This window comes from Zea mays, chromosome 2, assembly GCF_902167145.1.
Source record: "Zea mays cultivar B73 chromosome 2, Zm-B73-REFERENCE-NAM-5.0, whole genome shotgun sequence".
NCBI classification, from domain to species: Eukaryota; Viridiplantae; Streptophyta; class Magnoliopsida; order Poales; family Poaceae; genus Zea; species Zea mays.
The window spans coordinates 60,494,489-60,511,117 of record NC_050097.1 but is presented as its reverse complement, the minus strand read 5'-3'; the positions used below and the strand labels follow the sequence as shown (position 1 = coordinate 60,511,117).

Here is a 16,629-nt window from a genome sequence, read left to right as displayed (position 1 = left end):
GGACCTTGATGTCGAGCGGGGCTCCGGTGGGGTGCTGCGCGGACGGCGAAGCTCTGGCGACGGTGTTTGACGACGCGGGTGCGGCCTATGGCGAGAGCAAGGAGAGCGAGAGAGATGGCTAGTTCGGGGAGGGAGAGGGAGAGGGAGGCTTTTATAGAGGGAGGAGAGATGAGAGGGCGCCGGGGAGGGAGAAGAAACGGTCGGCCATTAGCGCCATTGATGGCCATCAATGGAGCTCCATAATGGGGAGGAAGAAGGGGAAACAGGGGGGAGGAGAAGGGGCGGTGGTTTCCGGTGTGGGGACTCCGAACGGGCACGAGATGCTCGGGGTCGGCGACCAGGGCATGACGACCGGGGGCATGTCGCGTAGCGCAGCTTCGTGGGATACTGGCGGCGGCACGGGAGGATGAGGGAAGGGGAAGGGAGAGGGCGGCCCGGGTGGGGCTCGTCTGGCGGTGAGAGGAAGGGAGGGAAAATGGGGGGAGGGGGCTCGGCTGGGCCCTGGTGGGCCAAATTCGGACAACCGGTTTAGGGTTTCGATTTTTCTCTTCTCCATTTAAAAATGTAAATAAATATATTCTTAAATAATTAAAATAATTATAATAATTATACCAAAAATATTTATAACTAAAATATTTATTTTTGGTCTAATATTTCTACATTATTTAATTGGATTTTTACTAAGAAGAAAATTCTACTAAACATCCAGAATCAAACATGAATAAAACCAAAAAATATTCTAGATGCAAATTTAAATAAAACATTAGAAAGAAAATTTATTACCCTAATTATCATTAATAAACTTAAATGCATTATTTTAGTTGATGGTTTTTATAGTGTTACAACGGCCAACACGTAACCCGTCCTGAACCCGTATTTTTCCGGAAATCCGAAAACGGGCAGATTAGATGTGGAAAATGGAGCGGGTCGGGACGAGATTTTTTCCGTCCGTTTTCATCCCTGTAGCACTCCTTAGGTCTTGGATTCGACTCTCTGTGGGAACGAATTTCAAGTTGTGGTTATAAAAAACCTCTCGTCTGTCCCACACCAATGTACAAATCTAAGGCACGGTCCCGATCGCGATCGTTCCTACATGGGCTACATTACCGTTGTATATGGGTGGGGCAATGTTTTAGGTGTTTTTTCGACCTATGTAAGAAGTTTTTTTTCTTAATACAATGCCTGGGACTATCTTACCTCCACAGGTCGAGTTTTTTATATGAACACAACATTACATACCCACAATTTTGAAAGCACACAACAGCTTCCGTTGGATAGGCTCCATGGCAAATTGCCACTGCCGTGAGCCTAAGAGCATATCCAACAAGAAACTCTAAAATGGAGTCCAAAAAATGGAAATAGGACCATATTTAGAGTGTTTAGGGCCTTAAAGAAATTTCTACTCCAACAGTTGGATCTTAAATGCTATTTAGAAAATAAATCATGTTATTAGAAAATAGATGGTTGGAGATTAAGAATAAACGAGGATAGGACTACTATAAGGGACACTATATTAGGATCCGAGAGACTGAGCCCTATAATTATTTGATGAATTTTTATAAAATAGAGGCGTTGTTGGAAGCGTGTTTTATGGTTCTAAGCCCTATATTAAAGATAGAGTCGCATTTATAACTTCTCTTGTAGATGCTCTAACGGACTAGTAAACCACTAGACTGAACCTATGACAAATTATATTGGTTGATACCGTAGCATCTTCAATAATGTTTTAAATTGAAATATAGAGTTTTACGTAGAAAAAACTACTTTAATAACGCCTCGTTTTATAAAATTTATTAAAAAAATATATAGAGCACACTCTCAAATACCTCATATATACTATAACGTTCACTGTTGAAATATAATATTTTATTAATATTTTAAATCATATAAAATATACTTATTTTTAAATTATAAGATATTTTGATAGGCTATTGCTCGAGATGCTCTAGCTACAAATACACAACCGCAACTATGCAAGAAAACAAATTGACGAGGGAATTTCATGACTGACCATGGGAACGTAGGATTCGAAATGGGCTGCGCAACTATGCAAGGAGCCCTTGTACAGGAGCCCCTTCTTCTCTCATCGTGAAATGTGGATGTAATCGTCCCAGGTGGCCGAGAACAGGGAGCCGTCGGGCGGCGGCGGCAGCGCCCCGACGAATGCCGCGAAGGCGAGGTCGTGGTTACTGCAGAGGAAGACGTGGCGATGCGTTGGATGGCGCGTCGGGAGAGCGAGGAGTAAATCGAGGATCCTGCTGGTGAGCGGATCACAGTCGTTGTAGTCAACGAGGAAGATGACCAGCGCGGTGGCGAAAGCGTCGGCGGGGAGTGCCAGAGCCCAGAGGAACGTATTTCCTTGGCTGTTCGCCGGAGGCTAGCGGAGCGCCAGAGTAAGCCTTGTTCGTTTCTGCCGGATTGGTGGGTCGGAATAATTCCTGACTGGATTGCTTCTCTAATTTATATAAACTTTGATTAGCTTGAACGATTCCGGGTGCAATGCGACGGAAACAAACAAGGCCTAACGGATTTCGGATTATCCTGATAGGGCCTCCTGCAGTGCGGCTACTTGGGGACATTACTGGGGGACAGTACACACCGTCGATCTTACGGTCGTTTGATCCGTGCCGTCCAACCCGATCCAGAGCATTCCCCAGTCCTCACCCCACGTCCCCACCCTTGTCGCCCTTTCGCTTCCGTCTCGTTTGGACCTCCATCCGCGGCCGCCGCCGCCGCGCTGAGTTTGGGCCGGGCTCTGTTAATCTGGGCGACTTTGATTTTCTCTGCTCCCGCTGCCACGGCCGTCAGGAGTGAAGCGATGCTGGAGAAAGACCGGATATCCTACTTCTACGACGGTACATTCACCGCGCTCCCTCTTCTCCCGACTCTCACTCTTCGCTGCAAAACCCTAGTTCTCGCCATAGTCGCAACTCGTTGTTCTTAGTTCTTATTACTCCATTTCGAAGCCAGGGCTTCTCTGATGGAGCCATCTATTGCCCTCGATCCCTCACCAGCCGGCCGCAACCCGCTATACTACTAGAAACCAACCACCACCTTGGCCCAGTTTGTTTCAGCTTTTTTTAGCTTCTGGCCACCAAGCCACCAAAAACTGCTACGGACTGTGAAAAGCTCAGCTCTTCAGACAGTTCTATAAAAATCGATTTGGTAAAAACCATCCAAAATTAACATAAACACGTAATCAGCCGATTTGTTGTAATAGTAATAATCCTTCACTTTCTAGTTCCTGAATACTATGGACACATTCATCTTCCTCTTCATGTAATCCTCACTATACTCAGATTCTTTCCACAGATTCTTCCTACAGTTAGTTTCTCAGAAAAACTGGTTAGAAAAAGCTAAATCAAACAGGCCCAATGTTTCTGTAATCAGGTGTCTAATGTCCTTATTTACCACCTAGTTGCGCCCTCAATGGCTACCAGAGTCCAGTCCATTCTGCCGTTGTTGTTTTCTGCAACAATGGCGAACCTGTCAGTGGCGATGTTCTGCAGTCTCGCCAGCCACCTCCGATGCTGGAATTTTCAAATTTCGCTCCATGCCACGCGCTCCAACGCAAAACGAAGGTTGCAAAGCTGACCCCTATTGGCACAATTACTCTGTTTCTATCTGCTCCCAACTCTGCACATTGAATCGTTTCCCCCCTGATTAGAATTGTGCCAAATCCTCAGGCATGAACAATAGCGAATCCACCGCAAAAAATATGTGTATCTCCTTCAGCTGCCCTAATTCATCTCTTCCCCATTTGCTCCCTTGCCCTCCACACGACACGTCCAAGTGAAGTACAACTCCGATGAGATCGGTCCGCCCATTGAGCCCAAATGCCAGAGTTACCGCTCCTAGCCGATCGTTCTAGGACATTGTTTTAAGCCCCGCTTGGCCTTGCCCAAAGCAAGCCACCCCTCCCAGATTCTATCCTTCTGTAGTCGCTTGCTTCAAGTGTCTTGCCTCTGATAGTCTGATCATCTGTTTAGCGCCTTTCACGATCCGGTATGGTGCTTCTAGCCACATGGAACGTGATTGCAAGTCTCTTGGGTGTCCGCCTCACCATGCTACTGTTACTTACTTTGGATTGATAATGGATAATTAGTCCCTAAGGACTGTAGATAATATATATAGCCAGTAGGCCTGGGCCTAATGGCCTTAACACCCCTCCTTAAACTCAAGGAGGAAATGGAGGATCTGAGGCTTTGAGTTTGATCAAGTGAAACTGATGTTGTGCTCTTGTTTGTGCTTTGGTGAAGAAATCTGCCAATTGATATTCTGAGGGCACATATTGAAGATCAATGGTCTTCTGCTGACAATGAGATCGAGTAAAGGATGCATCAACACCTATGTGTTTAGTAAGTTCATGCTTCACTGGATCATGGTAGTGGCAAGTGCCCGAAGTTTGGCTTCAGCACTAGAACGAGATATGGCCGCTTGCTTCTTGGATTTCCATGCAATGAGAGATGATCCAAGGAGAATACAATAACCTGTAGTAGAACAACGGTCAACAGGATCACTTGCCCAAGTGGCATCAGAATACGCATGAAGCTGAAGTGGGCTATCGGAAGCATAGACTATGTAAGTAGAGGGACTCTAACTCTCATCAAGAGGATGACACTATGAGTTGGGGCAATTTTCTGTTTATTTCCTCAAACACTACACAATGCCATACCCGTCTAAGGGTTGGGATATATATTTATAGCCCAAGGGGCTGCGACATATGCTTCCTAGAGTTGCGAATATGCTGTCCTACAAACTGCACTAACCACTAGGTGCTGTTGTACTCTAGTCAAAAGAGAAAACTGCAACAAGCTGCTGTCCTCCAAAAGCTGAAAAATGAAAAAGGAGATGCCTGCAGCACGCTGTCCTTGCAGTCAAAAGACTGCTGTTGTGCTGTCTGCCACAGTCTTTGCAGTCAAGCTGTGCTGTCTGCCGCAGTCCTTGCAGTCAAAAACTGCTGTTGCTGCTGTCCTACAGCAGAGATGCTGTGCAGACAGCAGAGATGCTGTGCGGACTGTCCTCCACATGAAGACCACATGACTTATTCCATCATTCTCCCCCTAAGTCTTGTGCGTCGCCTTGTGGGAAAGTTGAGCCATCCCAGACCTGGAACAAAGCTCAAGGAACTTGATCCTCCCAAGGGGCTTGGTGAGCAAGTCGGCAAGCTGATCCTTGGTGTTGATGTAGCGCGCATGGATGCTCCCTTCTGCCAAACAGTCACGGATGAAGTGGTATCTCACCCGGATGTGCTTGCTCCGTTCATGGAACACGGGGTTCTTGGCCAATGCCAAGGCGGACTGGCTGTCCACCCGAAGTTCCACTGCTCCAACGTCTCTCCCGAGGAGATCATCGAGCAGGCGAGCAAGCCAGAGCGCCTGAGTTGAAGCAGTGGAGGCCGCTATGTACTCGGCCTCGCAGCTGGACATGGCCACCACCTGCTGCTTGACCGACTGCCAGCTGATGGGGCACTTGCCGAGGAAGAAGAGGATCCCGCTTGTGCTCTTGCTGGTGTCAATGTCGCCGGCGTGGTCGCTGTCGCTGTACCCGACAAGGAGTGCCTTGCCAGGGCACCTCAGGTAGTAGAGACCGTGGTCGAGAGTCCCCGCAACATAGCGGATGATCCTCTTCACAGCCTGCTCATGCTCCGTCGTCGGTCGCTGCAGAAACCGACTAACGTAGCCGACGGAGTATGCCAAGTCAGGTCGTGTGTGGACGAGGTAGCGAAGGCTCCCCACAAGACGCCGGTACTGTGTAGCGTCCACCTCCTCCGTCGTGCTGTCGCGACTCAGCTTCAGCCTCTCCTCCATCGGAGTGAGAGTGTAAGTAGAGGGACTCTAACTCTCATCAAGAGGATGACACTATGAGTTAGGGCAATTTTCTGTTTATTTCCTCAAACACTACACAATGTCATACCCTTAGAGGGGTTGGGGACACATATTTATAGCCCTAGGGGCTGCACTACCACACCTTCTCACACATACTACACAACATGATTGTCCTCTAGATGCTAAAGAGACTACAGAGGACAGTCAAAAGCGACTGTTGTCCTCTAGATGCTAAAGCGACTACAGAGGACAGTCAAAAAGTGACTGCTGTCCTCTAGATGCTAAAGAGACTACAGAGGACAGTCAAGCTGTCCTCTAGATGCTAAATGACTACAGAGGACAGTCAAAAGCAGGCTGTCCTCTAGATGCTCAAGACTTATTCCATCATTCTCCCCCTAAGTCTTGGGCGTCGTCTTGTGAGAAAGTTGGGCCATCCCGGACCTGGAGCAAAGCTCAACAAACTTGATCTTCCCAAGGGGCTTGGTGAGCAGGTCTGCAAGCTGATCCTTGGTGTTGATGTAACACGCCTTGATGCTCCCTTCTGTCAAGCAGTCTCGGATGAAGTGGTATCTCAGCCGGATGTGCTTGCTCCGTTCATGGAACACGGGGTTCTTGGCCAATGCCAGAGCGGACTGGCTGTCCACTCTGAGTTCCACCGCTCCAGTGTCTCTCCCGAGGAGATCACCGAGCAGTCGAGCCAGCCAGAGCGCCTGAGTCGAAGCAGTGGACGCCGCTATGTACTCGGCCTCGCAGCTGGACATGGCCACCACCTGCTGCTTGACCGACTGCCAGCTAATGAGGCACTTGCCGAGGAAGAAGAGGATCCCGCTTGTGCTCTTGCTAGTGTCGATGTCACCGGCGTGGTCGCTGTCGCTGTACCCGACAAGGTGTGCCTCCCCAGGGCACCTCGGGTAGTAGAGACCGTGGTCGAGAGTCCCCGCAACATAGCGGATGATCCTCTTCACAGCCTGCTCATGCTTCGTCGTCGGTCGCTGCAAGAACCGACTAACGTAGCCGACGGAGTATGCCAAGTCAGACCGTGTGTGGATGAGGTAGCGAAGGCTCCCCACAAGACGCCGGTACTGAGTAGCATCCACCTCCTCCGTCGTGCTGTCGCGACTCAGCTTCAACCTCTCCTCCATCGGAGTGAGAGCTGGGTTGCAGTCGGTGAGCCCAGCCAGCTCAACAATGCGCCTGGCATAGGCGGTCTGGCGAAGTGTGATCCCGGAGTCTCCCTGGTGCACCTCAATCCCCAGGTAGAAGGAGAGATGCCCCAGGTCACTCATTTGGAAGGTGGCCTTCATCTCTTCCTTGAACGCTGCCACCTCTGCATCCTTGGCGCCGGTGATCACCAAGTCGTCGACGTAGACACCCACCAGCAGGGCATTTTCTCCATTGCCCCGCCGATAGATGGCCGCCTCGTGTGGGCTTGGCATGAAGCCCATCCTCTTGAGCGTGGAATCCAGCTTGGCATTCCACGCCCTTGGTGCCTGTCGCAAGCCGTAGAGAGCCTTGCGCAGGCGCAACACCTTGCCCTCCTTGCCAGGGATCGCAAAACCTGGCGGCTGGTGTACATAGACCTCCTCCTTTAAGTCGCCGTTAAGAAACGCCGACTTGACATCCATGTGATGAACATGCCAGCCCTTCAGGGCTGCCAGCGTGAGGAGTCACACGGATTCCATCCGTGCTACAGGGGCGAAGGCATCGTCGAAGTCGATCCCCTCCTGCTGCAAGAAACCGCGTGCCACCAAGCGAGCCTTATGCTTGACGATGGCACCGGCTTCATCCCTCTTCAGTTTGAACACCCATTTAAGGGTGATCGCACGATGACCATGAGGGAGATCAGCGAGCTCCCAAGTGCGGTTCGTCTCAACCGCGTCCATCTCCGACTGCATCGCGGCACGCCAAGCCGCATGTTTCTCGGCCTCCGCGAAAGACCGAGGCTCACCATCGTCGCATGCAAGATGCAACTCTCCTGCCAGAATGCGAGATGCAGGGCCTGGCACCGACGGGTCGATGAGAAGGCCCTCCACCCTTCGATACCGCAACGGCTCGCCGTCGTAGCACGCGTCGACGCGCTCCTCGTCGCGGGAGAGCGGGGTCACGAGCTCCACTGGGTCGTGCTCGACACGAGCTGGTGTCGGAGAGGACGTTCCCGGAGAGGGTACCGTCGGTGCTGGAGTACGTGGTGGCGAAGAGCTCGCTGTAGCCGGAGTCGTGGTTGGAGTGTGTGGTGGTGAAGAGCTCGTTGTAGCAGGAGCTGGAGAGTGTGGCGCTGGAGTCGGTGGAGACTTGGGGGCTGGGGTAGACCTGCTCGGAGAAGAGTTTTCTACTCCCCCAGCTCCCTCAAAGTGGACGTACTCGATAGTGAAGTCGTACGTCGGAGTCGTGCCGTCGTCCACCGCCTTGTCCCACGCCCATCCTCGCCCTTCGTCGAACACTACGTCGCGCGCCGTGCGCACACGCTGTGTTCTTGGGTCAAGGATGCGGTAGGCCTTCGAGCCCTCCGCGTAGCCAATGAACACCCCCGGGGTGCTCCTATCGTCGAGCTTGCTGATGTGGCCAAGCTCCTTGGTGAACGCGAGGCAGCCGAAGACCCGTAGGTGAGAGACCGCCGGCTTGCGCCCATGCCAAGCCTCGTACGGTGTCATCCCGTTGAGAGCCTTGGTGGGCGAGCGGTTGAGGATGTAAACCGCTGTCACCACCGCCTCTCCCCAGAAGACAGCTGGCATTCCTCTCTGCTTGAGGAGAGCCCGAGCCATCCCCACAACCGTCTGGTTGCGCCGCTCGACGACCCGTTCTGCTGCGGGTTGTACGGCGCGGAGTAGTGGCGCTGAACGCCCTCATTCGCGCAGTACGACGCGAACTCAGCCGCCGTTGTCGGTGCGCAGCACGCGCAACTTGCGGCCGCACTCCGCCTCCGCAGCGACCTGCACACGCCTGATGGCGTTCGCAGCCTCTCCCTTGCTGCCAAGGATCATCACCCACATGTAGCGGGAGAGATCGTCGACGAGCAGCAAGAAGTAGCGTCGTCCTCCTGGTGTGGCTGGTGTCACCGGGCCACACAAGTCCCCATGCACGAGCTCGAGCCTCTCCTTGGCTCGGAAGCTCGACTGCTAGGGAAAGGGGAGCCGTCTCTGCTTTGTCAACACGCAGACATCGCAGAATTGCTCCACATGGTCAAGACACGGCAGGCCTCGTACCATCTCCTTGGCACTGAGCCGCTTCAGGGCCTCGAAGTTAAGGTGCCCGAAGCGCTCGTGCCACTGCCATGCCCCGTCGTCTCGACGAGTAGCAAGGCAGCAAGGTTGTGCCACCTTCACATTGAGGATGTATAGCCGATTTGGACTCCTGTGTACCTTGGCAAGAAGGCGACGAGAGGGATCCCAGATCCTCATGACTCCGTGCTCGACCTCCACGCGCGAACCGTTCTCATCCAGCTGTCCCAAGCTGATGATAGAGTTTCTCAACGCGGGGATGTAGTAGACTCCGGTGAGCAGCCTGTGCTCACCAGACGCGGCGGTGAAGACGACTGAGCCGGCGCCCTTGATCTCTACGCCGGAGGCGTCCCCAAACTTGACGGAGCCTCGGACGCTAGAGTCAAGCTCGGTGAAGAACTCCCGTCGGCCGGTCATGTGATGAGTGGCGCCGGTGTCGAGGCACCATCCTTCGATCATGTCCTTGTTGGAGCCGTCGCCGAGGAAAGCGTGTGCTTTCGACTCATCTAGGTGGAGGAGTGCTGCTGCGGCCGGTGCCGCTGGAGATGGCTCGATGCTTGCATGTGCCAGGAGCAGGGCCTCCTCCTCCGCCTCCGCCTGGGCGACGTTGGCCTGGCCACGTCGTGGCTGCCGACAATCCCTGGCCCAGTGGCCAAGCTTGCCGCAGTTGTGGCAGCCGTCGTCTCGTGCGGGCTTCTTGTTGCCGACGGCGCCGCCTTGGGCACCTCCACGTGCACCATCCTCAGCATGTCCTCGCGCCCCGGCCTGGGCGCCTCCACGCGCCTTGCGCGGCTTGCCGCGTTTGCGGCCTCGTGTCGAGGAGGACTCCCCCTTCTTCTTGTCACCCTGGCAGGCCTCCCACTGCTCCCGAGTGAGATGTAGCTTCCCGCCGATAGTGATAGGCCCAGAGAGAGCCTGTGGTTCGTCGCCGTCGACCACCTTGAGGCGACCATTCGCCTCTTCGATCGTCATCGTGGAGAGGTCTAGCAGAGACTCGATCGAGCGAGCAATCTGCCTGTACTTCTCGGGGATGCAACGGAAGAGCTTCTCAACAGCTCTCTCCTCATCGTAGGTGTCGTCGCCGAACTGCACCATCTTCTGCAACAGAGTGTTGAGGCGGAGAGCAAAGTCATCAACATCCTCACCTGGCTTGAAGGCCAGGTTCTCCCACTCCTTGCGAAGTGCCTGCAGTGTGGTCTTGCGGGCACGATCGCTGCCGATGCGGGTCGCAGCGATGGCGTCCCAGGCCTCCTTGGCAGTCCGCTTCTGGGAAAGCGAAAATTGCATCTCGGGCGGGACTGCAGCAATGAGGGCATCCAACGCCCGCCGATCCTCGTGGTAGTCGACGTCGTCGTAACGAACTGCTTCCCACATGTGGCGAACCTGGAGCCGTACCCTCATCACTGCGGCCCACTCGACGTAGTTGGTCTTGGTGAGGGTAGGCCACCCACCGCCGGGACCGATGTCCCTGACAATGGCCTGGGCCATGCGGCGACCATGGTACCGATCTGGGGAGGGAGAACCGCGCTGCCTGTAGAGGCCGCGATCTCCGTCTACTCGGTCGCCGCCGCCGGGAGCACCGCCGGCGCGTCTATGCCCGTCTGGGCTGCCGCCGCGTGCGCCCCCGCCTGGAGCGCCGTCAGCGCGTTGGCGCCTATCCGGGCTGCCGCCACGCGCGCCCCCATGGGGATGCGCGGCTGCCCACTGTGCCGCCTGCTCTCGCGCTGCTTCCCTCGCCAGCCTGAGCTCTTCGTCGGTGTTGTCGTCGACAGAAGCAGAGCTGCCAGCTCTACTGCCACGCAGAACCTCGAGCTCTGTTGCCGCCGCACGTGCAGCATCCGCCGCCTCCGCTGCTTCTACTTCCGCTCTCGCCGCTGCCAGTTCTGCCGCTGCCAACCGTGCTGCCCTCGCCGCTGTCGCTGCAGCCGCTGCTGCTGCTCGCTCGCGTTCTTGTGCCGCGGCGACCTCGGCCTCCTGCTGACGCCGCGCACTCGAAGTGGCCGAGCGTAGGGACATGGTGGGCTAGTGAGGGGTCGCTGCGTGTGGAAGAGGCTGTCTCAGACGAAAGGCTGCTCGTCTGAGCAGGGGAGGAAGGAACAGTTGGAGCTCTTGCTGCCGACTGAGTGTGGGGAGAGGCGCGGGAAGGAGATGAGCACGAGATGTTTAGGCTGCAGGATAGTTTGCCTCTGATACCAATTGTAAGTAGAGGGACTCTAACTCTCATCAAGAGGATGACACTATGAGTTGGGGCAATTTTCTGTTTATTTCCTCAAACACTACACAATGTCATACCCTTAGAGGGGTTGGGGACACATATTTATAGCCCTAGGGGCTGCACTACCACACCTTCTCACACATACTACACAACAGGATTGTCCTCTAGATGCTAAAGAGACTATAGAGGACAGTCAAAAGCGACTGTTGTCCTCTAGATGCTAAAGCGACTACAGAGGACAGTCAAAAAGTGACTGCTGTCCTCTAGATGCTAAAGAGACTACAGAGGACAGTCAAGCTGTCCTCTAGATGCTAAAGGACTACAGAGGACAGTCAAAAGTAGGCTGTCCTCTAGATGCTCAAGACTTATTCCATCAGAGAGCTGGGTTGCAGTCGGTGAGCCCAGCCAGCTCAACAATGCGCTTGGCGTAGGCGGTCTGGCGAAGTGTGATCCCGGAGTCTCCCTGGTGCACCTCAATCCCCAGGTAGAAGGAGAGATGCCCCAGGTCACTCATTTGGAAGGTGGCCTTCATCTCTTCCTTGAATGCTGCCACCTCTGCATCCTTGGCGCCGGTGATCACCAAGTCATCGACGTAGACACCCACCAGCAGGGCATTTTCTCCATTGCCCCGCCGATAGATGGCCGCCTCGTGCGGGCTTGGCATGAAGCCCATCTTCTTGAGCGTGGAATCCAGCTTGGCATTCCACGCCCTTGGTGCCTGTCGCAAGCCGTAGAGGGCCTTGCGCAGGCGCAACACCTTGCCCTCCTTGCCAGGGATCGCAAAACCTGGCGGCTGGTGTACATAGACCTCCTCCTTTAAGTCGCCGTTAAGAAACGCCGACTTGACATCCATGTGATGAACATGCCAGCCCTCCTGGGCTGCCAGCGCGAGGAGTCGCACGGATTCCATCCGTGCTACAGGGGCGAAGGCATCGTCGAAGTCGATCCCCTCCTGCTGCAAGAAACCGCGTGCCACCAAGCGAGCCTTATGCTTGACGATGGCGCCGACTTCATCCATGGTTATTAAAGCGATAAAACGTTAAAACGTTATGAACCAACTTTTCAACGTTTAAACGTTTAAACGAACGTTGAAACGTCTTTTCAGACTTGACATAGAATTTCAAATATAGAATAAGTTCATACATAATTTGAGTTCACAAACCAAATAGCATTACAATAAAAAGAAACAGATCAAGTTCAACAACACAAGTTCAACCACACAACACAAGTTACAACTTTTATGCATGATTAGTAACCATCATCGAACTCATCAACATTAAGACCATGAGCATACTGCCACACTGTTGCAACACACAGTAGAAATTGAAATTCACTGCCACACTGTTGCAGGCTGCAGCCACACTGGGCAGTAGAATGGAGCACTGCGCAGTGCGCACTAGCTGGTGGCTGGCGGCTTGCTAGAGCAGTGCGCACTGGCTGGCGGCTGGACCTGGGCGGTTGCGCACTAGCGGCTCGCTGGAGCAGGAGCATTGTGCACTGGGCAGCGGCGGCTCGCTGGAGTAGGAGCACTGCACAGTGGCTGGGGGCAAGGGCAACGCTGCAACGGCTGGAGCAATGCACTGGGAGGGAAGAAGGAAGAGCACTGCACTTGGCACTAGCTGGGCGGTTGCGCCTGGAGTCCTGGACCTGGAGTAATGGCGCCATGGCGCTGGCGGGTTGGCGCCTGTAGGTAGAGGGAAGAGGGAGGAGGGGGGAGGGAGGAGGGAGGAGGGGGGCCGGTGGCGTACCAGGAGGGCGGTGGAGGACGGTCGACGGCGGCTGGCGGCACCGCGGCTGTGGCGTGTGGGCGCGATGCGTCTGTAGGTTGGCGGCTGGAGCACCGCACTGCGTGTGGGCGCGATGGACGCATAGACGCATTAAGGCCCATTAAGGCCCACGGACGCATAGAACGTCCATATAACGGAAAAAACGTCCAGAACGTGCGTTTCGACGTGTAAACGTTGTTTAAACGTCCAGAACGGACGTTCTACACAGTTTTTGTAAAACGTATGGACGCTTTAACTCCTAATCACGTTTTAGCGTTTAAACGACGCTTAATCGTCGTTTAAACGACGTTTTAATAACCATGACTTCATCCCTCTTCAGTTTGAACACCCACTTAAGGGTGATCGCGCGATGACCATGAGGGAGATCAGCGAGCTCCCAAGTGCGGTTCGTCTCAACCGCGTCCATCTCCGACTGCATCGCGGCACGCCAAGCCGCATGTTTCTCGGCCTCCGCAAAAGACCGAGGCTCACCATCGTCGCATGCAAGATGCAACTCTCCTGCCAGAATGCGAGACGCAGGGCCCGGCACCGACGGGTCGATGAGAAGGCCCTCCACCCTTTGATACCGCAACGGCTCGCCGTCGTAGCACGCGTCGACGCGCTCCTCGTCGCGGGAGAGCGGGGTCACGAGCTCCACTGGGTCGTGCTCGACACGAGTTGGTGTCGGAGAGGACGTTCCCGGAGAGGGTACCGTCGGTGCTGGAGTACGTGGTGGTGAAGAGCTCGCTGTAGCCGGAGTCGTGGCTGGAGTGCGTGGTGGTGAAGAGCTCGTTGTAGCCGGAGCTGGAGAGCGTGGCGCTGGAGTCGGTGGAGACTTGGGGGCTGGGGTAGACCTGCTCGGAGAAGAGTTGCCTACTCCCCCAGCTCCCTCAAAGTGGACGTACTCAATGGTGAAGTCGTCGTACGTCGTGCCGTCGTCCACCGCCTTGTCCCACGCCCATCCTCGCCCTTCGTCGAACACTACGTCGCGCGTCGTGCGCACACGCTGTGTTCTTGGGTCAAGGATGCGATAGGCCTTCGAGCCCTCCGCGTAGCCAATGAACACCCCCGGGGTGCTCCTGTCGTCGAGCTTGCCGATGTGGCCAAGCTCCTTGGTGAACGCGAGGCAGCCGAAGACCCGTAGGTGAAAGACCGCTGGCTTGCGCCCATGCCAAGCCTCGTACGGTGTCATCCCGTTGAGTGCCTTGGTGGGCGAGCGGTTGAGGATGTAGACCGCTGTCACCACCGCCTCTCCCCAGAAGACAGCCGACATTCCCCTCTGTTTGAGGAGAGCCCGAGCCATCCCCACAACCGTCTGGTTGCGCCGCTCGACGACGCTGTTCTGCTGCGGGCTGTACGACACGCAGTACGACGCGAACTCAGCCGCCGTGAATTCGCCGCCGTTGTCGGTGCGCAGCACGCGGCAGCTTGCGGCCGCACTCCGCCTCCGCAGCGACCTGCACACGCCTGATGGCGTTCGCAGCCTCTCCCTTGCTACCAAGGATCATCAGCCACATGTAGCGGGAGAGATCGTCGACGAGCAGCAAGAAGTAGCGTCGTCCTCCTGGTGTGGCTGGTGTCACCGGGCCACACAAGTCCCCATGCATGAGCTCGAGTCTCTCCTTGGCTCGGAAGCTCGACTGCTGGGGAAAGTGGAGCCGTCTCTGCTTTGTCAACACGCAGACATCGCAGAATTGCTCCACATGGTCAAGGCACGGCAGACCTCGTACCATCTCCTTGGCACTGAGCCGCTTCAGGGCCTCGAAGTTAAGGTGCCCGAAGCGCTCGTGCCACTGCCATGCCCCGTCGTCTCGACGAGCAGCAAGTCGGCAAGGTTGTGCCACCTTCACATTGAGGATGTATAGCCGATTTGGACTCCTACGTACCTTGGCAAGAAGGTGACGAGAGGGGTCCCAGATCCTCATGACTCCGTGCTCGACCTCCACGCGCGAACCGTTCTCATCCAGCTGTCCCAAGCTGATGATAGAGTTCCTCAACGCGGGGATGTAGTAGACTTCGGTGAGCAGCCTGTGCTCACCAGACGCGGCGGTGAAGACGACTGAGCCGACGCCCTTGATCTCTACGCCGGAGGCGTCCCCAAACTTGACGGAGCCTCGGACGCTAGAGTCAAGCTCGGTGAAGAACTCCCGTCGGCCGGTCATGTGATGAGTGGCGCCGGTGTCGAGGCACCATCCTTCGATCATGTCTTTGCTGGAGCCGTCGCCGAGGAAAGCGCGTGCTTTCGACTCATCAAGGTGAGGAGTGCCGCTGCGGCCGGTGCCGCTGGAGATAGCTCGATGCTTGCATGTGCTAGGAGCAGAGCCTCCTCCTCCGCCTCCGCCTGTGCGACGTTGGCCTGGCCACGTCGTGGCTGTCGACAGTCCCTGGCCCAGTGGCCAAGCTTGCCGCAGTTGTGACAGCCGTCATCTTGTTGCCGACGGCGCCGCCTTGGGCACCTCCACGGGCACCACCCTCAGCATGTCCTCGCGCCCCGGCCTGGGCGCCTCCACGCGCCTTGCGCGGCTTGCCGCGTTTGCGACCTCGTGTCGAGGAGGACTCCCCCTTCTTCTTGTCACCCTGGCAGGCCTCCCACTGCTCTCGAGTGAGATGTAGCTTCCCGCCGATAGTGATAGGCCCAGAGGGAGCCTGTGGTTCGTCGCCGTCGACCACCTTGAGACGACCCATCGCCTCTTCGATCGTCATCGTGGAGAGGTCTAGCAGAGACTCGATCGAGCGAGCAATCTGCTTGTATTTCTCGGGGATGCAACGAAAGAGCTTCTCAACAGCTCTCTCCTCATCGTAGGTGTCGTCGCCGAACTGCACCATCTTCTGCAACAGAGTGTTGAGGCGGCGAGCAAAGTCATCAACATCCTCACCTGGCTTGAAGGCCAGGTTCTCCCATTCCTTGCGAAGTCCCTGCAGTGTGGTCTTGCGGGCACGATCGCTGCCGATGCGGGTTGCAGCGATGGCGTCCCAGGCCTCCTTGGCAGTCCGCTTCTGGGAAAGCGAAAACTGCATCTCGGGCGGGACTGCAGCAATGAGGGCATCCAGCGTCCGTCGATCCTCGTGGTAGTTGACGTCGCCGTACCGAACTGCTTCCCACATGTGGCGAACCTGGAGCCGTACCCTCATCACCGCGGCCCACTCGACGTAGTTGGTCTTGGTGAGGGTAGGCCACCCACCGCCGGGACCGATGTCCCTGACAATGGCCTGGGCCATGCGGCGACCATGGTACCGATCCGGGGAGGGAGAGTCGCGCCGCCTGTAGAGGCCGCGATCTCCGTCGACTCGGTCGACGCCACCGGGAGCACCGCCGACGCGTCTACGCCCGTCTGGGCTGCCGCCGCGTGCGCCCTCGCTCGGAGCGCTGTCAGCGCGTCGGCGCCTATCTGGGCTGCCGCCACGCGCGCTCCCATGGGGATGCGCGGCTGCCCACTGTGCCGCCTGCTCTCGCGCTGCTTCCCTCGCCAGCCTGAGCTCTTCGTCGGTGTTGTCGACAGAAGCAGAGCTGCCAGCTCTACTGCCGTGCAGAACCTCGAGCTCTGCTGCCGCCGCACGTGCAGCATCCGCCGCCTCCGCTGTTTCTACTTCCGCTCTCGCTG

General features: G+C 55.7%; 1 protein-coding gene across 2 annotated transcripts in view; it reads left to right on the top strand.

Annotated features, from left to right (window-relative positions):
• The first annotated feature begins 2,666 nt into the window (after positions 1-2,666).
• Positions 2,667-16,629, top strand: part of LOC541953 (histone deacetylase) — a 30,722-nt gene continuing 16,759 nt past the window's right edge. The window contains exon 1 of one of the 2 annotated variants that reach the window (XM_008670399.3): positions 2,667-2,855. Coding sequence is in view for 1 of the 2 variants with exons in the window: in NM_001111607.1 (NP_001105077.1) it covers positions 2,819-2,855 (37 nt within the window). In the remaining variant the exon portion in view is untranslated. The remainder of the gene's footprint in view (positions 2,856-16,629) is intronic. The other variant, NM_001111607.1, reaches the window with a different exon arrangement.